Source organism: Felis catus, chromosome A1 (assembly GCF_018350175.1).
Source record: "Felis catus isolate Fca126 chromosome A1, F.catus_Fca126_mat1.0, whole genome shotgun sequence".
Classification (NCBI taxonomy): domain Eukaryota; kingdom Metazoa; phylum Chordata; class Mammalia; order Carnivora; family Felidae; genus Felis; species Felis catus.
The window spans coordinates 172,122,361-172,149,971 of record NC_058368.1 but is presented as its reverse complement, the minus strand read 5'-3'; the positions used below and the strand labels follow the sequence as shown (position 1 = coordinate 172,149,971).

At 37.2% G+C, this 27,611-nt stretch overlaps 1 protein-coding gene across 3 annotated transcripts in view; it reads right to left on the bottom strand.

Moving 5' to 3' along the window:
* DCP2 (decapping mRNA 2) overlaps window positions 1-27,309 on the bottom strand; it is a 51,034-nt gene extending 23,725 nt beyond the window's left edge. Inside the window, exons 1-5 of one of the 3 annotated variants that reach the window (XM_045034761.1) lie at window positions 27,059-27,309; window positions 20,920-20,945; window positions 9,730-9,881; window positions 4,280-4,407; window positions 3,782-3,880 (exon numbers count right to left, since the gene is read on the bottom strand). In XM_045034761.1, the coding sequence (XP_044890696.1) occupies window positions 3,782-3,880; window positions 4,280-4,407; window positions 9,730-9,881; window positions 20,920-20,936 (396 nt within the window). In that variant the 5' untranslated portion in view covers window positions 20,937-20,945; window positions 27,059-27,309. Of the gene's footprint in view, window positions 1-3,781; window positions 3,881-4,279; window positions 4,410-9,729; window positions 9,882-20,919; window positions 20,946-27,058 lie in introns of those variants that run through there. The other 2 variants (XM_003981202.4, XM_045034764.1) reach the window with 2 other exon arrangements.
* Window positions 27,310-27,611: the final 302 nt, after the last annotated feature.

Genomic DNA, 27,611 nt, shown 5'->3' with positions numbered 1-27,611 from the left:
CTCTCCTATAAAATGAAGCTGATCCTCTTCCATAATGGCTGTATCCCTCCCCACAAGATTCTCTGTAGCATCCTATCATTTACACTCCATTCTCTCATTCCCCATGCCCTAATAAACTTTTTCTTTCTTACAAATTATGGTGATCTAGAATTATTACTGAAATTAGCACCACATGAATAGGACAATCTTTTATCTTAGTATTTCAGAGTAGAAAACAAACAAGATACACTGAAGTGAAAACTGAGTGCCTCACGTTCACAGGTTAATTGCCTCTGCCCACCCCCATATCCTATATTTCTGCATCACCCAGCCTCTTACAATATAGTGTATAAAATTTGTCAGAAGGAAGGTTCTAGTGGTAGATGTAGATGATCCCTTGGGTCTGGGGTACTACTTCAGCTTTGCAAATTTAAATATTTGATGTTCTCTAAGTTTCCTCAAAAAGATCCAATTACAGAGACAGCTGATCTCACCAAATTTAGCCTGTTTTCCAGTTAATGTAGTCTCTTTTCTGGACCTAGACAATTATCATACTGCTGTAGGACCAGTCTAACTCTACGTACAGGATTACCGATCAATTCCTCTAAGCAGGATGCTAAGCTTTCTATTTTGTCTTCCTTATGAGCACGAGGACCACAAAATTTGAAGACATAAAAGGGAAGACTTTACAACCGCTCCATTTAGTCTCCTACTATCCACAGAAAGGGAAAGGTCTTAGAGGATGTGTCAATTTCTCACCTGTTACCTTTCAATATTAAGGGGTGTGGGTAAACCTTCATTTACTTGTATTATTGGTCTATAAGCTATTGCAAATACTTACTTAGAAAGCGTTCCATACTGAATTAGAAATGTAGCATTTTCAATCATTTTTTAAATCCTACTCCAAAGTAAATAACCACTAATGGTTTTTCTATGTTAAATAAATATGTTAGTGGTTTGTAAGAATTTTAATTACTATCACTCACCAATAATTACATCCAAACTTAAACCAGGTGAACGTTGCTACAGGAAAATACTGAGTCAAGACAAAGTAAGGCAACAGATCCAAATGAAACATGCCATAAAATCCATACTGCCGTCTCAAACATATCTCAAAGTTAATCACTACCACCTTAGATTTTAAAGATATTTACTTCTAGTTATGAAGCCCTTAAATAACTCTTAATAGTACGTGTATCTTACAAAGATTAAGTGGCTCACCCAAAGTCTCTAGGATATTGACTAGCATTTACTAGAAACGTACTGGAACAAATCTTCAACTCCTAGAGCAGTTCTCTCTCCATTATATTGTGCTTCTTTATAGCTCAACTTCTCAAATTTCAAGAAGATGTAATGTGATAAATGATAAGGAATTCATAAACAAGAATACAGTCCACAACGTATAACAGGTACTACATAATTAATGCCAAGCAAATGTCTAGACAACAACTGTTATTAAAGTTCAGAGACTACTATAGGATAGAGCTCACTGGTTAAATTTTAAAATAAACAGAATTTTAATTAAGAAAGAACCTTAGGGATGCCTGGTTTGCTCAGTTGGTTGAGTGTCTGACTCTTGATTTTGGCTCACGTCATGATCCCAGAGATGGGGGATCAAGTCCCACATTGGGCTCCACACTGAGCCTGCTTAAGATTCTCTCCCTCTCTCTGCCCCTCTCCCCCGTTCCCATGTGCTCTCTAAAATTAAAAAGAAAAAATGAATGAACTTTAGAAATTATTCACTCTACAGAATGGCCACAATCAAAAAGATAAGAAATAACAAGTACTGGTGAGGATGTGGAGAAAAAGAAACCCTCGTGCGCTGCTGGTGGAGATGCAAACTGGTGTAGCCACTGTGCAAAGAGCATAGAGGTTCCTCAAAAATTAAAAATAGAAATACCATATGATCCAATAATTCCACTAGTATTTACACAAAGAATACAAAAACACTAATTTGAAGCAGTGTTTTTACATATACCCTAATATAGGGCATAAGCACCCCTATGTTTATTGCAGCATTATTTACAATAACCAAGACATGGAAGCAACCCAAGTGCCCATCGATAGATGAATGGATAAAGAAGATGTGGGGTACGTACATACGTACGTACATACGTACGTACATACACGTACGTGCGCGCGCGCACGCACACATACACATACACACACACGAATACTACTCGGCCATAAAAAAAAGAATGAGATCTTGCCATTTGCAACAACGTGGATAGTCTAGAAGGTATGATGTTAAGTGAAATAAGTCAGAGAAAGACATTACTATATTATTTCACTTATATTTGGAATCTAAAAAAACAAAAAGAGGGGCGCCTGGGTGGCTCAGTTGGTTGAGCGTCCGACTTCAGCTTGGGTCATGATCTCACAGCTTGTGGGTTCCGGCCCCGCATCAGGCTCTGTGCTAACAGCTCAGAGCCTGGAGCCTGCTTCAGATTCTGTGTCTCCCTCTCTCTCTGCCTCTAACCCACTCACATTCTGTCTCTGTCTCTCTCAAAAATAAATACACATTAAAAAAAAAATTTTTTTTAAACAAAAACAAAAAGCAGAAAAAGATCCACAAGTACAGAAAACAAACTGATGGCTGCCACAGGGGAGGTGGTTTAGGGGAGGAACAAAATGATGAAGGGTAGTGGAAGTACAGGCTTCCAGTTATGAAATAAATAAAACACAGGGATAAAAGATTCAGTATTGGGAACACAGCCAATGATATTGTAATAGCGTTGTATGGTGACAAATGATAGCTACACTTGTGGTAAGCATAGCATTGATGTATACAGATTTTCCGAACCACTATAGTCTACACCTGAAACTAACACTGTGTATAAACTACACCTCAATTAAAACAAAATTAAATTAAATTAAAACAATTAAAACAAAAAAGGGGGGCGTCTGGGTGGCTCAGTCAGGTTAAGCGTCCAACCGTTCAGGTCATGATCTCATGGTTCATGAGTTCGAGTCTTCCATTAGGCTTTGTGCTGACAGCTCAGAGCTTGGAGCCTGCTTTGAATTTTGTCTCCTCTCTCTCTGCCCCTCCTCTGCTTGTGCTCTCTCTCTCCCTCTTTCAAAAAATGAATAAACATTTAAAAAAAGAAAAAAAGAAGTTATTCACGCTAAACCTCACTTTACAAATAAGAAAAGTCATAATTTGAGCTCGGTCTAGATAGGATTTGAATAGTTAGGAAGAAAAGACAACTTTTCGAGTAAGGAGATAAAATAAGCAAAGTTTAGAGGCTGAAACAAATCAGTTAAATTCAAGTAACAGAGAATAAATTCTTTTGACTGAGAATAAAGGTAAATTTAGGAATGGCTAAATTTTGTGTCAGGAATAAGGGATGGAGTTTCAATAGTTTAAAGAACTAAACTTCATCTTACAGGCAGTGGGAAGGTAGAGTGGGTTTGAGCAACAAATGTAAATTTCTTAAGGAAGCACAAATTGTGCACTTGTCTGGAAGCCAAGACAATAAACATAAAACAGGGGTTATAAATGCCAAAGTGTTTTACCAACTGCAAATCCAATTTTAAAACAAGGTAGAGAAGGAGTTAGAGATAACAGAATTAAAAATGGACAATAAAAGAAAACGGAAACAAATAAGGGAAGAATAAATGATACATGTGGACAAAAGAATCAACAGTCACCTTACAAAAGATAAGTTACTTCTTGCAGTCAAGTTCTAGAAAGAGGATTAGATGGTCCAAACAGTAAATTTCCATGACTAAAAAGTACTTTACTCAAAGCATAATCACCGAATGCTACCGTGTTTCAAAGTTTCAAACTGCAGTAACTCACCTCTCTAGCAGCACAATCATGAGGAGCTTCTTCTTTATTTACTTTTCCTTTTGGAAATCCCCAGCCTGATTTTGCTAGGTACCCCTGAACCAGTAGTACCTATAAAAATGAGCAGAGGTAAAAATAAAACTTGCCTTCCTTTCCCACACTCCTTTCTAGGTCAAAGGTGTTTAACCTTCCTTCAAGTAACTGTTATCACCAATATTTTTATACAGTACTTGGTTTTAATATCTTCCAAAAGTCTCACTATACCAGTATGAAGATGGGCATTCTGCCCATTTTAAAGTATTTCTTCAATAAAGTGATATTTCTTTGCAATAAGTCATACTACAAGTATAAAATATTAGGACTCAGAATGCAGAAAAAATATACAAACTTTCGCCTTTCAGCACTAAAAGTCTATTTTCAAACCTCAGTTCAGAACATTATATAAATAGCACATACATTTTATGATGAAAACAGGTGATGACTGCACTAAAAATCTTTTATTACACTCACATTTTCAAGTGTCTCATCAAGAATAATTGCACCATATGTTGGTACTCCCATTTTATATTCCTTCCATTCATCCAAAATTTTTTCCACATCTTCACCTTGAGGCAGCAAAAATGGACAGTGACTGAAGAGTATACATAGTGTTAAGGAAGCTACTTTCTCTCTAAATATAGCTTGAGTACTTACATATAAGAAGAAACCTATTTAAATCAACTATGAATTTTATATGAAATTACTCAAAACTTCACCTAAGTTTTGTTCCTCCTTCTTGGTCACTACCCCTCCCCTCTTTGTTTTCTCCTGAACAAGTCATTGCTAGCTTCTGCATTCAGCTGGACACAAATCAAGTAAGATTTGCATAGTCAGTCTTAGAGCTCTATGCTAACACAAATTCAGGGCCATGTGAACATCTCAAATACTTCTCATTAAGTGAGTCAAATTCACCACATCAGGAGTCAACAAATACTAAAACTGATCACAAGAAACAGAAGTACAGTATACATACATTGGTGAAAGGTAGAAACCACCAAAACAAGTAAAAGTGGTTACCTCTGGGAAGGACAACTAGGGATGATGTATACCACTATTCTCTACTGTTGAATGTCTTCACCATGCACATGTATTGACTAGTTTTATAATTAAAAACATTTTTAAGATGAGGAATTACTAAGAATTATAGAGAAAAGTAAATCTGGGCATTAAGTATAGCCTATTTCAAAAGAAACTGGGCATGCCCTGCCCCCCATACTGGGCAGAGTAAAATATTTTTTATTTTTTAAGTAGATAAAACCTAAACCTGTAAAGTAGATGCTCAGGCTTCCAATACTCTACTCTATCAAATGCCTCATCACTACAACACTGTTAATTATGGAAAGTGTGGGAAAAGATATTTGTTATGACAGTGTTTCTCAAACCAAGGATGTATTCTTAAGGGTCCTCAAGTCCTTTATGAACACATTTATTGTTTTTATTTTGATGTTAACCTAAAAACAGGTAATATGAGCATACTTTCAATCATTTGGATGACCACATATATCAAGTACTACGTGATTTCAGAGACCATATTGGTACTAGTACTACTTACTGCTGTGGTCTACTAAAAATGGAGGAAACTAATATACAAATGATGTATTAAGGTCAAATGATGCATAATATAGAAAGGAATACAGCTAGCATAATATAGAAAGGAAGGTTTCATTAACAGATATAGCAAAGAAAGGTGGTGGAAAAACTGGTTAGTACAGGCACATCAAAATACCCTCAAAGAAGCACTATATTCACACTGTGACTGACAGTTGATTTAAAAAAAAAATCGTATTAAATTCATTTTATGAAAACAATTTTATAAGTTCTATAGCTTTTTATTTAAAAAATCTGTTTTCGGGCACCTGAGTGGCTCAGTTGGTTAAGTATCCGACTTTGGCTCAGGTCATGATCTCACGGTTCATGGGTTCAAGCCCTGCATCAGGCTCTGTGCTGACAGCTCAGAGCATGGAACGTGCTTTGGATTCTGTGTCTCCCTCTCTCTCTGCCACTCCCCCACTCACACTCTGTCTGTCTGTCTGTCTCTCTCTCTCTCTCTCTCTCTCTCTCTCAAAAGTAAACAAATATTTAAATAAATAAGTAAATAAATAAATAAATAGATCAATCAATCTGTTTTGGTTTTTAGAGTTGTAGTAAAAACTACAGAGGCCCTCAAAGAGCCCAAAGAAGTAAACCATCTAGGACAACACTGTAATCAAAAGACAGACACTAGGTTAACCTCAAAATATAATCTACAATATAATCTCACTATAATAGAATCTCAGCATAAATGCCTTTCATTGGGGAAGGGAGAAAAAAGGACAAAGCTTGGATATAACATTAACCCTTTCATTCTATACAAGCCTGCTAACATTCTGGAAAGATACTTCCCAATAATAGTCTGGCTTTATATGTTTAGTAAAACCTCTTATGTGTTTTAAAGTCATCACAGGTTTGGGGTGCCTGGGTGGCTCAGTCGGTTGGGCATCCAACTTCAGCTTAGGTCATGATCTCATGGCTCGTGAGTTCAAGCCCTGCGTGGGGCTCTGTGCTGACAGCTCAGAGCCAGGAGCCTGCTTTAGATTCTGTGTCTCTGTCTCTCTGTCCCTCCCCTGCTCATGCTCTGTCTCTCCTGTCTGTCAAAAATAAATAAAGATTAAAGTCATCACAGGTTTTTTTTTTTTTTGAATCTTAAGTATACATCTTAAATAAATGTTTATTTCTTCCAATAAAATTTTTACCATAGAAAAACAAAAGTATGCACGAAGCAGAAAGAACTAATAGTTCAGAGAGGAAGATACTTATGCAGTTCTTCCTCTTTCCTCTTCCTACAGTGTTCCTAAAAACTGCAAGGTGCATCACCATGTCCATAAATTAGTGTTATCTTACTTTTCTACCCATTAAACAACTTTAAAAAAAAAAACAAAAAATAAAGATTTAACAAGAGAAATTATAAATCAACTGACTACTATTTACATTTTCCATTTACTCACTTTTTTCTACCCCAAAACCACCACAAAATGAGTTGACTGAACCAACTACAGCTCAAGATATACTTAGAACACTGAAAAGAATCTTTCTAATGTTTTCTTTCCTCTAGTTACTTTATTGTGAGAATATAGTATATAATACATGTCACATGCAAAACACGTGTTTATTGGCTATTTTACTGGTAAGGCTTCTGGTCAACAGTAGGCTATTAGCAGTTAATTTTGGGGAGTCAAAGTTATACACAGACTTCATACTACACAGAGGTCAGGACTCCTAATCCCCACATTGTTCATGGGTCAACGGTAGTTAAGAGGTTATACTGATTAAAGTAAAAATTTGAAGCACATGTCCACTTGTAATATATTCTTACAAGAATAGAGAATATAGAATACATATAATCTTTTTTTTAATAATCTAGTGAATTTTTCTTAAGTACTCTTTTTATACTAACATTTTTGCAAATACATGAAAAATCTGTTCTAGGTATAACCATCATTTAGACAGTAATCGTCCTCCAAAATCCCGCCATTATCTTGGATGATACAAATTTCCTCATGGACAACTCCTCTCAAGCTCTAGCCTCAGTTCCTTGTATTCCTTGTCCTATCCATTCCCACTTCTCAGACCAATTCCCATAGCAACATTCTGGACCTTGCTATCACTAAAACTATTCCCGCAATTTGCCTGAAATAAAACATCATGACCATAACTTTCTACAGCATTCTTCTAATTAACATTCTACATGACCATAACTTTCTACAGCATTCTTCTAATTATATCATTATTGTACATTGATCTTGACTATATTCATTTGTCTGCATTAGCACCCTCCTCCTGCTTTTATTTTCTTCCCTAAACAATATGGCTTATCACTTTAATCAATCTCTTAGCAATTTCCAAAATTCCTTTGCCCCACTGTTCTCTGAACATAGATCCCTAAGCAAAACTTTAACCCAGGAGAAAATCCAGGATACCCATTCTATACTGACCTTGCTGAGCACTTACTGAAGAAAAATCCCAAGGCTATACACAATTTATAAAAAAGAAAACAAAGGTACAGAAAAGCTCCACAATTTGCCCAAGGTCGCATGGCAAGTAAATGGCAAAGATGGGACCCTAACCCAAGTAAACTGGCTCCAGAACTTATGTTATCAACTTTTACTCTATGCCCTTCAGTAGTACCCTATCGTAACTTACCATATTGCACTAATAACTTCCTTTCATCTTGAAGACAGGGACTGAGACCACTTTGTTCACTACATAATGCCTGGCATGGAGTAAACACTCACTTATTTAATGAAATCTATCACATTAGCAAGAAAGGCTTTTCTCCATACAACTGAATAAACATAACAAAACAAAGTTTTGGGCTTTTTTTTTTTTTTAATTATTAGCAAGGGAAGTTTAAAACTCATGTGCATACACACACAAAATCTTGCCTAGAACCCCAAAGTATGTAAAGTTGTTCTGGTAGAACCCTAAGTCTATGCAAAATAGATCACAGAGCAGATTTGCCTGTTTTGATCATGTTTCTATAACTAGATTACAGCTTCTTAAAAGCGAAGTTCTCCATAATTTCTCCACAGAACCTATGACCAAGTCTTTAACAAAGATAGTGTTCAATAGCAGTTCTATCCCCCTTTGATTCTTCATTTACTTCTCCATTATTTAATCAAACAGCCTGATCATTTCTGCCCCTGAAATGTCTCTTCAGTCTTTTCTTTGTAGTCCCTCTACTATGGTTCAAGACCTTAATGCTCCGTATCTCAAGTAATGTGACAGCCCACCTATGGTTTAACCTCTCCTGCCAACTAAGTCTTCTTGAATACCATTTCAAAAGATTTGCATAATATTCCTCAGCCTTGATCAAAAATTTAAAAAATTTTTATGGTTACCAATGATCTAGAACAAAGTGTTTCATCCATTTTCTGCAGAGACCTGGGGCAGGGCTGACCCATATTTCATGGAGCTCAAGGAGAATGATAGCTAGGAGCTGAGGACAAAAGTTATTTCCATTCTTCCTCCAACTCTAGCACAGTACAGTGAACTTGTGGTTACAATTCCATTCGAATACATGATTTACAGTTAAAAACAATGACCTACAGAATAAAAACCACTTTGGCTCAAGATCTAAGAACCCACAAATCCCCCCTACATACCTCCCATCCCTATTCCCTACTATCTTCCCATAAGAATTGTCTGTTCAATATATACTAATTTACTTCCTATGGTATGGACTTCTTTCCAACTCTCCAATTTTGCTCAATCCTTTTCTTCACCTGAAACATACTACCCACTCCTATCTCTTTATAAAATCCTACATTCCCTTACAAATATAGCTTTGCCTAAAAAATCTCTGAATTCTAAACACATTTAATATTGGGACCATTAGCAATTCACCAATTTTTTTGCCTTCTAACAGCTTCTTTTATAATCTTAAATTTTCATGTGTATCTTTTATAACTAATAAACTGACAAGCTTCTATCTTATTTGTAAATGGGAAAAAAAAAACTTTGAAAGCAAGGACTTCTTTGTATTTGCCACAAAACTAAAATCATTGCTTTTAACATATTAAATATTCAATAATTATTTAACAATTTCTATCCCCAAAAGGTAGTGATTTGATTAAAGATCATCTAGTTAAATGGAACAGCAAGAACAAAGTAAAAACAGAGGTCAGTTCTAGAAACAGGGTAGTTATTTCTGAAAGAGAAAACCAAATTTAATTCTAACAATCACTGCATTATTTCAAAGGGTCCTCTAGATAAAAATAAATATACTGTTAAATTGTGTCTACTATTTATATTGACAATTTTTAGAAACCAAGTATAGTTATCTAGTAAGTTTTAAATCTCAAACACAAGCAAAAGGAAATCTGTACTAAAATATTTTATTAGCAATAATGAAAGACAGTCATTATAGTAAAAAAAAAGGATATCAGCTTTAGCAAAGTCTCTTATCCCACACTGAGGTAATCCTGGTGTGTTCTGCATGTAGAAATCCAAGTAAAACCAATGGGCAAGTTCAATCTGAAAACACACTCGGATAGCATTGTCTCTTTCCTCGCTGGGAATATGCAAAATAAATCGGCTGTCAAAAACAAAAAACATTAAAATTACATTTACAAACCATAACAAATTTAACCTACTGAACTGCTTTAACCACCAACATAAAAAAGGGACCAAGTGCTGATCAAGAAAGGAAAATTTGGAAGCATTACTGTAGGGAAGAGGAGTCTGGATGGAAGGCAGCTATGCTCACCACTCTACCACCAATGCTGCACAAGGAAGAGAAGCCTGAAAAAAGTTTTTCACAGTTATCTCATTCATAATAGAGTTTTTTTAAGAGGCCATTTACCCTTTGTTAACAAAATAAAGGGAGCAAGGAAACAACGTTCACTAGGATTTCCTCCCATGACTGGTAACATTTAAAAAAAAAAAAAAGCATTGTTTTTTTTTGCTGACAGAGAGAGAGAAAGAGAGAGAGCGCGCGAGCCGAGAGCGAGAGCGTGCATGCAAGCAGGGGAGGGACAAAGGAGAGGGAGAGAGAATCCCAAGCAGGCTCCACACTGACAGCACAGAGCCTGACATAGGGCTTGATCCTACAATCCTGCGATCATAACCACAATCCTGAAATCAAGAGTCAGACGCCTAACCGACTGAGCCACCCAGGTGCCACAGCATATAATGTACAAATATATTCATTCATTCAAATAGGTAAGATGTTAGCTGCTTAATCTTCTTGTTTAAAGTATTACAAAGCGACAAGAAATCAACTCTTGTTTAATTAACAGACTACACTTCTCAAAGACCCCCCATCTGCAGAACCGGAGCTCAAAATACCTCTTAAAACGTACGTTTAAAATAACTTTTTAAAGTATACTCACTTTTTAAAATCCTAAATTATCTTTTCCAAGTACATTTGAAGGAAGGTGGGGACATATTTTATATATACAGCATAAATATACACTATATTACATATACATGTGACTGAGACAATAAACCCCTATTTCTGTTAAGAAGTCAGAATTTAAAAATCTAAGTGAATGGGATTCACGGCACTCCTTAAGCAACCACCCATTACTTCTTCCACTGCATAGAATTTTTTGGAAATGCCTTGGAGAGACAGATTGAACTACAAAAAAGAAATCCATTGGTTGTTTTAAATTTATTTTTTTATTTTATTTTTTTAACGTTTATTTATTTTTGAGACAGAGAGAGACAGAGCATGAACAGGGGAGGGGCAGACAGAGAGGGAGACACAGAATCGGAAACAGGCTCCAGGCTCTGAGCTGCCAGCACAGAACCCGACGCGGGGCTTGAACTCACAGACTGTGAGATCATGACCCGAGCCGAAGTTGGACGCTTAACCGACCAAGCCACCCAGGCGCCCCTAAATTTTTTAATATTTATTTATTTTTGAGAGAGAGAGACAGAATGTGAGTGGGGAGAGAGAGAGAGGCAGACACAGAATCTGAAGCAGGCTCCAGGTCCAAGCTGTCAGCACAGAGCCTGATGTGGGGCTTGAACCCATGGACCATGAGATCATGACCTGAGCAAAAGTGAGACACTGAACCAACTGAGCCACCCAGGCACCCCAAAATCCAAAGGTTTTTAAGTTATTTTTAAAAATTAAGAATTAGTTATTGACAATTTGATCACTCACACTATTCATTAGCAAATAATTTTGCTTGTTTCCAAGGTTCAAATCAACCTTTTTCGTTCATGTTCAAAAAACATGCTTTTAAATTATAAAAATAATGTAACATTCCAATAAGGGAATAAATAAGTAAATGGTAAGACGAATGTAGGTACAATTAACCTATATTTCAATACAGAAAAACTATGGGGAAAAGGAGCTTAAACTGCACATACACCAGGAACAAAATGTGTAACATGCAATCCCGGTGGCATTATCTAAAATAAAAAAATCCAAACTCTTCTAGATGGCATTCAAGATCTGGTTCCTACTCACCTGCATAACCTCTTGGATTACTTTAAGGGGCTCTTTATACCCAGGGATACCAAATTCTTAGAAATATCTTAAATTGTCATCTATATACTATATCTACTTCCTTTCCCTTGTCCACCTAGCAAACTCCTAATTCATCCTTCATGACTTACAAACATTACCCCTCTTATGTAGATACACCAGACTCCTCTGAACAGATTTATATAATCTCTGAGACTCCCAACTCTTTTACAATTATCTGGCGTTTACTATCACTGTCCACAAACTCCTCTAAAGTAGTTCACTGAGATAAGTACCCTATCTTTCCCTGTTTTTATTCCTATAGTCTAGCAAATTGTTTGACATATACATTGAGAATGACATACTGATAGTTACAATTTATCTTTTAAATGTGTACGTAGGTCCTATTCTGGTTAGATGGAACAAGCACACTCTGTCCCTCCCATAAAATGTCACTATCAAACCTGGACAAAAAAAGCATACAGCAGCTACTTGAAGACTGTAAAAAGTAAACAGTAGCAGGAAGACTGGGGAGGACAGTATCTCAAGTGAATTTACCATTTTTCCACCCTCTAGTGTTGCCTGGCCGGACTGGGGGTTAGAAGTGAGCACCAGCTGGGAAAGAGAGAGCCCCAGAAGCCCTCTAGGGTCAAGCCTCAAGGGTCAAGAGAGGAGTCTAACTCTTGCAGAGAGTAGGGTTTTCCTTTTCTTTTCTCCATTCTCCCATGCCCCAGCCCACAAGCAATGCCATCATGGTTAGAGGTGGCAGCAATAGTGTGTGTAACAGAGACCCACAGAGGCTAAAACTCTAAGGGACAGGAAACTTTCTCTTGAATCCCAAGAGCTATGTGCTCCCAGGAGAGTAGGGCTAATGTTCACTGGTTTTTTTTCTTCTAACCTTCAGCCACTTGGTCTCAGACGTGAGCAGAGACACATGAAGTGTGTGCCAGAGCGGCTTCTGACTAAAGGACCAAAAGGGTAGACCTAAAGAGCCAATAAGTATCAGGGAAATAGCTAAAGAGAAGCAGTTCAGGAAAATGGCCCCAGGAAATTGTTTACAAACTGAGGGTCAATCCCAAACTGCACAAGCTTGGATTAGACTACGAATAGCAAACCACCAACTTTGTGAACTGAACTATATCAGACCACTGCCCACATCTAATAATGACCACTGGGTGGTAAAACAGGATAAACAGCACTGCAAAAAACTAATTTTGTATCTGATTTTATTTAACTTAACACATCCCTAAAACACTCTAGACATTTATTATTTGCTCAGTTTGGGGCATTTTCTACTGACTTCCATTATGGAATTAACTCCATTCCCACTCCCATTCTACACACCCTTCTCATCTCTCCATCCACCCAACAAAACTGTATCACAATTTTGGTTAGGATGTCAACTTCAGCACTACTGACATTTTGAAGAAGAGAAGTCTATGTTGAGAAGAGCTTTCCTGTGCACTGCATGATGTTCAGCGCATCCCTAGCCTCTACTCATTAGCACTCCCCACCAAGATATAACAGCTAAAAAGATCTCCAGGTAATGCAAATGTCCCCTAAAGGGGGGAAAACCATTCCCAGTGATAACCAGAGTTAGATGAGCACTCAGTCTTTACATTATTATGATTCTGTAAATGCAATTCACAATTAAACCATGTGGTAAGCTAGGATTACTTTTTCTTTCCTGCACAATCCTTTGTTCTTCCCATAATTAATGTCTTATCATTGCATTTGCTTCATTTTCTCTATATCATCCCTATCACTAATTCAACCTTCCACTAGTTTCCTAAATTTTTTTCTCAAATGTTAATTCAGACACATCAGTTTCATCTCCAAGACTATCGTTGAGCCCTCTCATCTGTTCCAATCGGCTGCTTATCATCTACAGCTGATACACATCTATCATACTACACTGTCCTCTTACTAGCATCCTATGGTTCCCCATGCCTCTACCCTACAGAGTCCAGGATTCCTATATCCTGTCTTCCTCCTTAATTTTCTTTATTCTTTTCATGAAGTATACCCTCCCAAACCTTCTGAAGGAAGGATGCAAGGGGGATAAGTACTGAGATACTGTACATCTGAAAATATCGTTATCCTCCGAGCTGACAGGCTGGATAAAGAATTCTAGGCTGGAAATCATTTTGAAGACAGTGCTGTCTCCCACATGCCTCCAATTTTGATGGTGAGAAGACAAAGCATTTCAGATTTGTCTGATGTATTTTTTTTTCAGTCTGGAAGCTTCTAGGTTCTTCCTTCTGTCCCCAGTATTACGAAATTTCCCAGCTGTCTATTTTTCATCTACTGCACTGGCCAATGAATGGACCTTGCTTCTTTGGAAATTCACATCCCTCAGTGCTGAAGGACCTCATGGACTGATCCTCATGATTCTTTACTCTGCTCTGATATTTCCTACCTCTGATTCCTCCTCTGCCCCCCACCCCAACCTTCTGAGGAACATTATTAACTGTATCTTGCAAACCATCTATTAAGATTGTTTCTGCTCTCATATTTTTAATTTCCAAATGCTATCTTTGTTTAAATTATGCTTTTATAGATTATCCTGTTATTCCATGATTGTAAAAATCTACCTAAGGAGATCAATATAGTTTAAATTTTCTTCTACCTGCATAGTTTGCTTGCTCCCAGTTGCTTTTCTTTTCTTTGAGCTTTAAACTCTACCTTTTAATGTTAAGAAGCCTATGTCAGATATCCATATTTAAGTGAAAGGCCACAAAGCTATTTAGAAGGCTTATCAAACTATAAGGCATCATTTAAGGTAAGTGATCAGGCTGAGCCATTTAATTGGGGAACCAATGTCAGTGTCATTAAGTCTTTCCTCGCGAGCTAGTCAAATCACCTAAAGAATCTTCCAATGTCAGATTTGGGAGAGTAAAGGACAAGCTGCCACATTCTAGGGGCAGAACAGAAGAAGGCTGAGGGCTTTCAGGATATATATGTGTATATATATGTACACAGGATATATAAATTCACTTCTTCCATTTTTCAATATTCTTATTTTAGAATAGATTGACACTATTACACCACTCTCATTCAGGTCTATTAGATCTACTAAGTCATATACAGTATTCCTTTTTGCTTTATAGTTCCGAAATTTTCTTGCTCATCCTTTCACCCATTCTTCCTTTTCTTGTGGTTTTATGTACTTAAGAATTTTTAAACTTTACTCTTTTAGTGGAGTAGATGTCTATGTACAACCTACTATCTTTAAATAGAAATTTTCATTTCTAGTAAAGTTTCTAGACACTAACCACAATCTAAAATGTGGCAAAAAGTGCATAGCACAAAGAAATCCAATTTCATTCCCATCCCAACCCAGAAAAGCCCCAAGTGAAGAAAGGTCAACTGGAAAAGGGAGTTAAGAAAAAGGAGAAACATGCCAGGACATCCCACAGAGTGTGAAGCCTGCTTAAGATTCTCTTTCTCTCTCCCTCTGCCCCTCTCCTTCCCTCTCTCTCTCTCTCTCTCTCTCTCTCTCTCTCTCGAAAAAAAAAAAAAAAAAAAAAGACCTGAGTGTTCAAAAAAACAAAAATCATTAGAAGGGGCACCTGGGTGGCTCAGAGGGTTAAACATCCAACTCTTGATTTCAGCTGAGGTCATGACCTCACGGTTCATGGGTTAAAGCCTCAAGTAAAGAATCCCACGGGTACAGAGCCTGCTTGGGATTTTCTCTCTCTCACTCTCTCTCTGCCCCTTCCCTGCTTGCTCCCACATGCACATTCTCTCTCAAAATAAATAAATAAGCTTAAAAAAATTAGAAGATGCAGGAGCAGCAATCTGAAAAACAGGATAATGGAAAGTATCCAAGCTGGACAGTAAAAAAAAGAAAAAATACAGGATAGGTTATGAGATCTCTTGGATAACATCAAGCGAACAAACATTTGTATTAGAAGGAGTCCCAAAAGGAGAGAAAGATGAACCCAGAGAGTTCTATACCATGACACATAATAATTAAAATGTCAAAGACTAAAAATTTTAAAAGTTTTAAAAGCAGAAAGAGGCAAATAGTCATGTACAAGGAATATCCCACAAATCTATCAGCTAATTTTCCAGCAAAAATTTTGCAGGCCAGAAAGGAGTGGCATGATGTATTCAAAATGCTTAAAGGAAAGAACTGCAAAGAAGAATGATCTACCCAGCAAGATTACTATTCAGAATTGAAGAGGAGATAAACAGTTACCCACACAAAAGTGAAAGGAGTTCATCACCACTAAACCAGCCTTAAGGAACATTAAAGGGACTTCATTAAGTGGGAAAGAAAAAGCTATAATTAAAAGAAAATTATGAATGGAAAAAAATTCATGAATAAAAGCTAATATACAATAAGGATAGTAAGCAATTATAAAGCTAATATGAAGGTTAAATGAAAGAAACAGTCAAATCAGTTACATCTAAACAATTAGTTAAGGTGACTCACAAAAAGATGTAAAATATGACAACATATACATAAAACATGGAGGGTTGGTAAAAATGAAATTCTTTTAGAAGGTGTTCAAGTTTAAGTGACCATCAACTTTAATATAGACTGCTACATATTTAAGATGTTATATACTAATCTCATGGTAACTTCACACCAAAAACCTATAATAGATACACAAAAAATAAAAAAGCAAACCAAGTATAGCAGCAAAGAAACTCATCAATACAAGAGCAAAAGAAGAAAGGAACAGACAAGAACTACATAACCAGAAAACAAGTAACATCATGGCATAAGTATACACCTAGTGACAATTACTTTAAATGTAAATGGTCTAAATGCTTCAAACAAAAGACACAGGGTGACAAAATGGACAAAAAACAAGACCCAGCAATAGGCCGTTTAGAAAAGATTCACCTCAGACCTTAAAGACATATACAGACTGAGTGATGAGATGGAAAAAGATATTCCATGCAGATGGAAGCAGCAAAAAAAAAAAAAAAAAAAAAGAAAAAAAGGAAACAAACAAAAACAAGAACACCACCAGAGCAGCAATACTTACATTAAACAAAACAGATCTCAAAACAAATACTGTAACAAGAGACAAAGGGAATTACTTAATGATAAAACGATCAATACAAAAAAGAGGATATGCAATTGTAAATACCTATGTACCCAACCCTGAAGCATCTAAATACATAAAACAATTATTAACAGACATAGAGAAAGAAACTGACAGTAATACAATAATAGCAGGGGACCTGAACACCCCACTTTAACATCAACTGATAGATCATCCAGACAAAGAAAATCAGTAAGGAAACATGTCTTTGACACGTTACACCAAATGGACTTAACAGATATATACAGAATATTCCATACTAAAACAGAATACACATTCTTTTCAAGTACACATGAAACATTCCCTGGGATGGATCACACATTAGGCTACAAAACAAGTGTCAGTAAATTTAAGAAGACTGACATCATATCATGCATCTTTTCCAACCACAACAGTATAAAACTAGAACTCAATTACAAGAAAAAAAAAAAGAAAAACACATGGGAACTAAACAACATGCTACTAAACAACCAATGGGCAAATGAAATTAAAGAGGAAATAAAAAAAATACATGGAGGCCAATGACAGTGAAAACACAACAGTCCAAAATCTTTGACATGCAGCAAAAACAGCTGTAAGAAGGAAATTTATAGCAATACAGGTCTGCCTTAAGAAACAAGAAATATCTCAAACAATCTTACACCTAAAGAAACTAAAAAAAGAACAGGCCAAAGTTAGTAGAAAAAAGGAAATAAAGATCAGAGCAGTAATAAATGATATAGAACCTAAAAAAAAAAAAAAACACAGAAAAGATCAATGAAACCAAGAGCTGGTTCTTTGAAAAGATAAACAATGATAAACCTTTAGCTAGACTCATCAAGAGAAAAAGAAAAAAGACCCAAGTAAAATAAATCAGAAACGAAAGAGAAGAATTGGGGCGCCTGGGTGGCGCAGTCGGTTAAGCGTCCGACTTCAGCCAGGTCACGATCTCGCGGTCCGTGAGTTCGAGCCCCGCGTCGGGCTCTGGGCTGATGGCTCAGAGCCGGGAGCCTGTTTCCGATTCTGTGCCTCCCTCTCTCTCTGCCCCTCCCCTGTTCATGCTCTGTCTCTCTCTGTCCCAAAAATAAATAAATGTTGAAAAAAAAATAAAAATAAAAATAAAAAAAAAGAAAGAGAAGAATGGACACCACAGAAATACAAATGATTATAAGAGACTACTATAAAAAATTATATGCCAACAAATTGGACAACCTAGAAGAAATGGATAAATTCCTAGAAACATACAATTTTCTAAAAGTGAATCAGGAAGAAACAGAAAATCTGAACAGACTTGATTCCTAGTAACAAAACTGAATCAGTAATCAAAAAAACTCCCAACAAACAAAAGTCCAGGACCAGATGGATTCACAAGTGAATGCCACCAAACATTTAAAGAGTTAATACCTATTCGCCTCAAACCATTCCGAAAAGTGCAACAGGAAACAAAACTTCCAAGTACATTCTCCAAGGCCAGCATTACACTGATACCAAAACTAGACAAAGACACTACAAAAGAAGAAAACTACAGGCCAATATCCCTGATAAACACTGATGTAAAAAAACCTCAACAAAACATGAGCAAACTGCATGCAACAATATATTAAAAGGATCAGTCACTACTATCAATTGAGATTTATTCCTGGGATGCTAAGATGGGTCAATATACACAAATCAATCAAGATACACTGCATTAATATAATGAAGAATAAAAATCATATGAGCATCTCAACAGATACAAAAAAAAAATTTGGCAAAATTCAACATCCGATCATGATAAAAACTCTCAAAACAGGGGCACCTGGGTGGCTCAGTTGGTTAAGCGACCAACCGGCTCAGGTTATAATCTCGTGGTTCGTGAGTTCGAGCCCCATGTTGGGCTCTGTGCTGACAGTTCAGAGCCTGAAGCCTGCTTCAGATTCTGTGTCTCCCTCTCTCTCTGCTCCTCCCCTGCTCACACTCTGTCTCTCTCTCTCTCTCTCTCTCTCTCTCTCTCTCAAAAATAAACATTAAAAATTTAAAAAAAAAATCTGAAAATAGTGGGTTTAGAAAAAGCATACCTCAACATAATAAAAACCATGTATAACAAACCCACAGCTAACATCATACTCAATGGTGAAAAACTGACAGCTTTTCTTCTAGTATCAGGCACACAAGACAAGGATATGTCCATTCTTGCCACTTACTCAACATAGTACTGAAAGGCTTAGCTGCAGCAGATAAGAAAAAGAAATAAAAAGGCATCAAAATTGCAACAGTTTTACTTAAGAAAGAAGTAAAACTGTCACTGTGTGCAGATACGATACTATACACAAAAAACTAAAAATTCCACACAAAAAAAGACTATGAGAAATAATGAATGAATTCAGCAAAGTTACAGGATACAAAATATACAGTAATCTATTGCATTTCTATACACCGATAATGAAGTAGAATAACAAAACAAGCTCATTTACAACTGCACCAAAAAAAGAATAAATTATCTAGGAATAAACTTAACCAAGGAGGTAAAAGACCTATAATCTGAAAACTATAAAACACTGATGAAAAAAATTGAAGACAACACAAATGGAAAGACATTCCATGCTCATGGATTACAAGAATATCGTTAAAATGTCCATACTACCCAAAGCAATCTACAGATTTAACGCAACTCCTACCAAAATACCAATAGCATTTTTTACAGAAGTAGAACAAATAATTCTAACATTTGTATGGAACTACGAAAGACCCCAAATAGCCAAAGCTTTCTTGATAAAGAATACAGACGGAGGTATCACAATTCCAGATTTCAAGATATACCACAAAGCTATAATCAAAATAGTACAGGACTGGGGTGTCTGGGTGGCTCATTTGGTTGAGAATCTTACTCGCGATTTCAGTTCACGTCATGATCCCAGGGTTATGGGCTCCATACTGAGTGGAATTCTCTCTCTTCTCTGTCCCTCTCCCCCACTCGCACTATGGTACTACACAAAAATAGACATGCAGATCAATGGAACAGAGAGCCCAGAAATAAACCCACGTTTCTGTGGCCAATTAATCTACAACAAAGGATCCAAGAACACATACGGGGAAAAGATAGTCTCTTCAACAAATGGTGCAGGTAAAACTGGATATCCAACTGCAAAAGAATGAAACTGGACCACTTTCTAACACCACACACATAAATAAACTCAAAATGGACTAAAGATCTAAATGTAAAACATGAAACCATAAAACTCCCGGAAGAAAACATAGGCAGTAATTTCTTTGACATCCAACTTAGCAACATTTTTCTGGGTATGTCTGTTCAGGAAAGAAAACAGAAGCAAAAAATAAACCATTGGGACTACACCAAAATAAAAAGCTTTAGCACAGCAAAGGAAACCATCAACAAAACAACAATGCAACCTATTAAATGGAAGAAGATATTCCCAAATGATATATCCAATAAAGGGTTAATAGCCAAAATATATAAAGAACTTACACAACATCAAAAAACAAATAATCCAATTAAAAACAGCAGAGGACTTGAATAGGTATTTTTCCACAGACATACAGATGGCAAAGAGACACATGAAAAGATGCTCAACATCACTAATTACCAGGGAAATGCAAATCAAAACCATGAGATATCATCTCATACCTGAGATAGTATGAGATCTCACAATGACCACAACCAAAGGATAAGAAATAACAACTGTTGGCAAGGAGAAAAAGAAACCCACGTGATTGTTGGTGAGAATTTACATTGGTGCAGCCACTGTGGAAAACAATATCAAGAGTTCTCAAAAAATTAAAAAACAGAAATATGATATGATCTGTTAATTCCACTACTGGGTATTAACCGAAAGAAAACAAAAACACTAATTCAAGAAGATATACGCACCCCTATGTTTACTGCAGCATTATTTACAATAGCCAAGATACAGAAGCAACCTAAGTGTCCATCAATAAATGAATGGATAAAGATAGATAGATAGGTAGATAGATAGATAGAGATACATATATATGCATATATACACAGTGGAGTATCACTGAGTCATAAAAAAGAATGAGAACTTGCCATTTGAGAAAACATGGATGCACCTAGAGAGTATTACACCAAGTGAAATAAGTGAGGGAAAGACACATACCGAATGATTTCACTCATGTCTGGTATCTAAAAACAAACAAACAAAACAAATGAGCCAACAAAACAGAAACAGACCCATAAATACAGAGAATAAACTGATGCTTGTCAGAGGAGAGGGGATTACAGGGATGGGCAAAATGGGTGAAAGGAGAGGGAGATACACGCCTCCAATTTAGAGTCAATCACAGAGACAAAAGGTATGGCAGAGGAAATATGGTCAATGGTATTTTAATAGCATTGTATGGTGACAGATGGCGGCTAGACTTGGGAGCATAGCATAACAGAGCTGCCAAATCACTTACGTTGTACATTTGAAACTAATGTAACCTTATGTCATATATTTCAATTTTTAAAAAGGGAGAAGGGAACAGCAAGGTCTACTTATGTAATAGAAGAATGTCTACTCTTCTTTCACTCCTTTACAGGAGTCAGGAGTTTCTCCTACAAAAGAGCGGGGGAAGGGGGAAGAATACCCAAGGCTCTTTCCTAACTTTAGCAGATAGTTTTGGGTGATGGCGCCCCAAAGCAAAACTCCCACACACTGGCTTAAGGATCCCCAATGTAAGAGCTAGCACCCTATCTACTCACATAAAAGAGAAGCCTGTCAATAAATAAGCTCCTATATACCCTCATCTTAAATATGAAACAGCAACAAAAATCAGCCAACATCTAAGGAAAATCTGGCGCATGACAAAGAAAAACATGTATTAAAAAACTGGCCCTGGAGGCACCTAAGTGGCTCAGTCAGTTAAGGTTCAGACTCTTGACCTTAGCTCAGGTCTCAATCTCAAGGTCATGAGCTCAGGCCAGGCATTGGGCTCCACCCTGGGTGTGAAGCCTACTTTAAAAAAAAAAAAAAAAAGTTGAAGTTATCTCCTACAACCTAGGTACTCAAAGTGTGGACCCCAGACCACCTGGGAGCATACGTGTGAGAAGAGAAACAGGCATTTTAGTCCTATAAGGACTCAGAAGTTTACTTCCTAATGACCCTCTCAAAGGAAATTACTTTTCAACGTGCACCAGCAAAATAAGAATGAAAACCAAGAAAGCATAAAACATGAAATTTAAGAGATAATAAATGCAACCTGGGAGAGCTTTGAAAGGAATTCTAGTAGGCCAGTAGTTTGGCAAATCTAGGGAACAACCAGTTTAGATTGGGCTAGAAGGGTGGAGGTCTCCAAGAGGGCACTCTCCAGGAAAAAAAAAAAATTTGTAGAATAGACAGTATGACTGAGGGTAAGACCGAGGCTATAATAAAGGAGCAGACAAGAATGGAGAGAAGGAAGCTATTCTGGTTGTGCTGGGGAAGAAAGGAAAATGTACAAGAGAATCATAATCCAAGTATGAAGCAAAAAGCCGAAAGTAGAATAAAAAGACAATCATAAAGAAAAAAGAATGACTTCAAGAAATGCCAGAAGGGCACCTGCCTGGTTCAGTCAGTGCAGCATGTGACTCCTGATCTAGGGATTATAAATTCAAGACCCATTTATAAGTTGGGTGTAGAGATTACTCAAAAATAAAATCTTAAATAAATAAACAAATAAATAAGGAATAGCCAGAAATGAGAGAATTATGAAGAAAGCACATGCTTCTTTCTCCAAAAGACAAAACTATAAAAGGCAGCATTTTGACCAATTAGTAGGATGTAAGAAAGGAGAATTCATTCTGGCATTCCCTTTCAACACCCTTACAAAAGGATCCTGACTATGGCTAGAGGGAAAAAAACAAAATCCTAGCCATTGTAAACCTGCCTCTACTGTGAAAAATACGTACATAGCAATTCCATATAACAAATGCTATTATTCTTGTCCAGCTTTTGCAATCAACCAACAGTAAAACGTGTAACAGCCCTCGCAAGGTTACAAAATGGAATGTAAATATTGTGTGATGCTCTCAACCCTTATCACCTAATATCTACCAAGGTGCACTAAATCCTCAATTTAACATACGATGTTGATAAAACAAACTGGTGCAAGTATATTTTAAAATACTGAAGTATCTATCAGAAGAATTTACCACAAAACAGGTAAAAACCCAGGGAGCAGGAGTGAGATAAAAAGGGGCCAGGAAGGAAGCTGTTGCATTTCTTTCATAACTTCACCTGTACTCTTCGATTTTTTTTTTTTAACCTTACTCATGAGCACATCTTTTTAATAGCTAAAAGCTAACTTCTTTAAGAAACTTTAGGGGCACCTGGGTGGCTCAGTGGGTTAAGCGTCCAACTCTCAATCCTGCTCAGGTCACGATCTCGTGGTTTGTAGGCTTGAGCCCCACATCGGTCGCATGCTGACAGTGCAATGCCTGCTTGGGATTCTCTCTCTCCCTCTCTCTGCCTCTCTCCCCAACTGGTTCTCTCTCTCAAAATAAATTTTTTTTTCTTAAAAAGAAACTTTGTAAGACAAAGGAAACTTTAATACATGAAAATTACACTTTGATAATTTCATCCTGTACATGGTTTTCCTGTTTTAAAGATTTAAAAGTGTGTGCAGGGGCACCTGGCTGGCTCAGTGGGAGGAGCATGTGACTCTTGATCTTGGGGTCATGAGTTCTACATGTGGATGTAGAGATTACTAAAAAAATAATAAAGTAAAATAAAAATAAAATAAAAATATGTTATATATACCTAGTATACAGCATACTACAATATATAGTAAAAGCTGAAATAAAATGCTTTCCACAGTAATAATGGGACCTCACAAAATGTCATCTTTTCAATTTTCCTACAAATGGAACATCAGCAGAACTACAATTAGTACAAAACTGTTGCAGTAGAATTGAACACTAAAATGGCAAGCTGAAGATGAGCATGAAGTATTTGATTAGCTTACACAATTACCAAAATAGCAGCAACATTAGTTGCCAGAAAATACCTTTCTCCTTTTAACACTGGAGTGGCCTCACCATTTAATTCTTAAAGGGGCTCTAAAAAAAACTCCAAGCATTTCTTTAAAACAGAAACAACTGAAGCTGTAGATTTCAGTTTTTACTTGAAAAACATGCTCTTCAAGCCTTTAGTAAGCTAATTTAAATTGAAAAATTCTTTGACTTTTAATGTCAAATGCACTTTTAATGGTGCAAGAGGCAAATGTCACCATAAAATGGGGCAGATCTACTTTTTACATACACGTTTACTAGAATGTCCACTAGAACACTTAGACAACAGTCTTTCCTTCCTCTCTTCTAATTTCATTCTACCTAGAAATAACCAGTGTTATCAGTTTGATTGATTTTCCCAGACTTCTTGTGTGTGTGTGCGCACACACACACACACACACACACACACACAAATATACATAAGACATTAAAACATTTCTTTTAAAAAAAGATAGCAAATGACTAAGTGTTATGCTCAATAGTATACTGCATACATCATTTCAAGATACAAACATTTTCCCTCAGCTTACTGTTTACCTTAGGAATTTCTAATGGCTGCACAGTATCCCAGTAAATGAAATGTTGCATATGAAATCACTGTAAAAATAACATTCCATGTTCTAGGTTATTATAAGCAGCCTAATGGTTACAAAGTCATATCTTGAAAATGTAAGTCTCCTGCTCTAATTTTTCACATCAAAATCAATCTATACATTTCTCCAAAAGTTACTAACATATGGTCAACGACTGAAGTAAGCAAGATTTGCAATATGTAACTTATCAAAAATTGGCAACACAAAACAAACAAAAAACCTCTTAAATACAATACTAAACACTATAATTGGGGAAAACATAAAAGGGAGTAAAAACAAAAAGAGTCAAGACCAAACTCATAAATCAAGATGTACTTAAAACAGCAAAGGAGTCAGAAAAATTAACCTTTTTCCACTTAAGCTTTATGTTTAAAGAAATTAAACAAATTCTAAGTATGAATTTGTCTCTAAAAAAGCCCCAAATCAAAAAAACCTGAATTGTTCACATTAAACATCTTTAATCAACAAAAACATTAAAATATTAACATTAAAATGTCATTATTTTAAAACTCAGAGTTTTAAGAAATGGTTATTTGGTTTATTAGTTTGTCAGGTAATTAGCCCTAGTTTTTAAACATACAATCCTCATTTATATAACCAAAACACAGTAATTGCAAAAAAGTTACTCTCATTTCTTGAAGAAAAAAAAAGTTACTCTATTCCAAAAAAATCTGTATAAAATTGCTTAAATACACTCACTGGAAAACCTAGTAAGAATCTTTAACATTCATCAGATGTTTAACGTATTGTTTACAAAACACAACAATTATTTGTTATTGTATTTAATCCTCCGTAGTATCCAAAATAAACCCATACTAGTAGAAAGATTACTTTATTAAAATGTATAAGATTACCCATCTTTTTCTTTAATGTGTATCCCTATTAACCCTACATAATTCTTGCTCACCTTTTCAAATACGTACTCATTTTACTTTTTTTCTAACTAGAAAACACATATCCTTTTAAAAAATCTTGGAAACAACAAGAAAAATCATACTCTCACTTCTTGTACATGTTCGTCCATTTATCCACACACATATACATCAAATATTTTTAATTTTTTTAATGTCTATTTATTTTTGAGAGAAAGACCATGAGTGGGGGAAGAAGGGAGAGAGGGAAACAGAATCCAAAGCAGGCTCCAGGCTCTGAGCTGTCAGCACAGAGCCTGACATGGGGCTCGAATCCATGAACCAAGAGATCATGACCTGAGCCACCCAGGCGCCCCTCAAATCTCTTTTTTTCTTATGAAATTTGGGATCATAGAAAATAAGCACATTTTAAGTGGTTCATTTGAAGCGATCATATTCCAAAAATTATAATCATACCATCACCAAAGAAGTACAGTGACATTCTTATTAGTTGCAAAATTAGTCTATTTACTTATCTACGCGTACTTTTGTGAGGTTTAAAATGTTAGACTTGATTTTCTATAAGGCCTACCTGGCATAGGAGAAACAGTACAGGCACTGATTGTAGAGAAAAAGATCTAGGTTTCAAATCCTGATTTTCTGAATTACAAGAAACGTGACCTTGTGTAGATTACAAACCAAGTCTGTTTGTCAGATGAAAATGTAAAGAACTGCACCTACCAGAGTTGTTTCCAGGATTAAATAAAATGATAGATGAGAAAGGAGCACCCAGTGCCTGGCACACAACAGTACCTCCACAAGTGTGTTCTTTCTTTCCCATTAAAAAAAAAAAAAAAAAAAAAAAGAAGAAGGAAAAAAAGCGTGAATGTGACACAACTATTAAAAGTCAGAATTCTAGACATAAATACAGTAAACACACTTGAAAAGATGTTTTGTTTTGTTTTTTATCAGAGCCTTTTACTCACTTGTAATTTAAGTTATCTCACAATCCACTTAGCCGGCAACAACCCGGGATGTTACTGTACGAAAAATTTTACTTCGGGAAAAGAAAATATTTTAAGTCCATTTTACAATTTTCGCTATCTGAAATTATAGCTAACAACAGGAAGAATGCAAAAAAATTTCTCTTGTAAAAGTATACGAGTTAAAATCCTGCAGCTGAGAATCTCCTTCAAGGAAAATTGAAGAATGAAAAGAAAAGCAACTCTAGACTTTTTCCCCCTTCCAACGGTAAGTTTGGGGATAAACAAGGGAGTAATTCTTTAGAGCAATTTAGAAAATGCCAGGGACGTGGAAGAACACACGAGCGAAAGGGTAAGTTTGAAACTGCTCCCTACGTAGGTCCGGGGGCGTGGGACGAAGATTCAAAACTTTGGGGTCTTTCGACAGAATTGAGGAATAAGACGGAGGGGGTCGGGGGGAGCGGTTCTATAAAAATCAAAGGCAGAAAAAAACAATGGGAGGGGGAAGAGGCAGCCGAAAAACGCTCAAGACCCAGACTTTGGCGCAGCGGCTTCACTTTCAGGAAAGCAAAAGTTAGGAACTAAGAAAATGAGGAAATTCCGGTGCTCCGCAAGAAGGACGGAGGGGCCGTGAGAAACCGGGAGGCTGCGGGTGAAAGACCGGGTGGTGTCGTGGGAGAGAAGGGTCGACCCGGGAAAGCGAGCAGCGGCGGGACCGGAAAGCGAGAACAAGGATGCGGCCGGGGGGGAGGGGGCGCGGAGGCCTCCGGGGTCGACCAACGTGACAGAAAACGAGGAGGGGACTGTGGGGGCCGTGGCAGCAAGGGGCGACGTGGTACCTGCAGAGATCGTCCAGGACGCTGCCGGGAATCTCCACCCGTTTGGTCTCCATGATGAGAACCCACAGCAGGAGCAGTGCATCCCGGCTCCGCGCGGCCGGGGACCAAGGGTACGGCACGGAGACTCCGGCTCGCCGGAAAGCGGGCAGCGGCGGCGGCAGCGGCTCCAGCAAAGAGAGGGGGAAGGGGCGGGACCCGCTCACTTCCGTCCCGCTCCCTCAGCCCAGAACCCCGAGCCTGGGCCAGAGCGCGGGGCGGAGCCCCGGGAGTCACGCCCCTGCTCTGCTTGAAATGTCCAATGGGAAGCTGTAGAATTGGGAGGCTGAGCAAGCTGAGCCAATGAAATGTTTGTTTATTGGTCTGTCGTCTCCAATCCGTCTTCAAGCTGCTCAGTTGCTACTCAGAAAACCAACTTCCCGCCGCCTGTGATTGAGCCCTGGGGTGGCTACGCGCATGCGCGCCATGCCTCCTTTGCACTATAGAAAGTCCAGAGTATTCAGGTCTTGCTGGTAGACTCGGAGACTGCATCCTAGGGTTTGGCGTGGTGTAAATG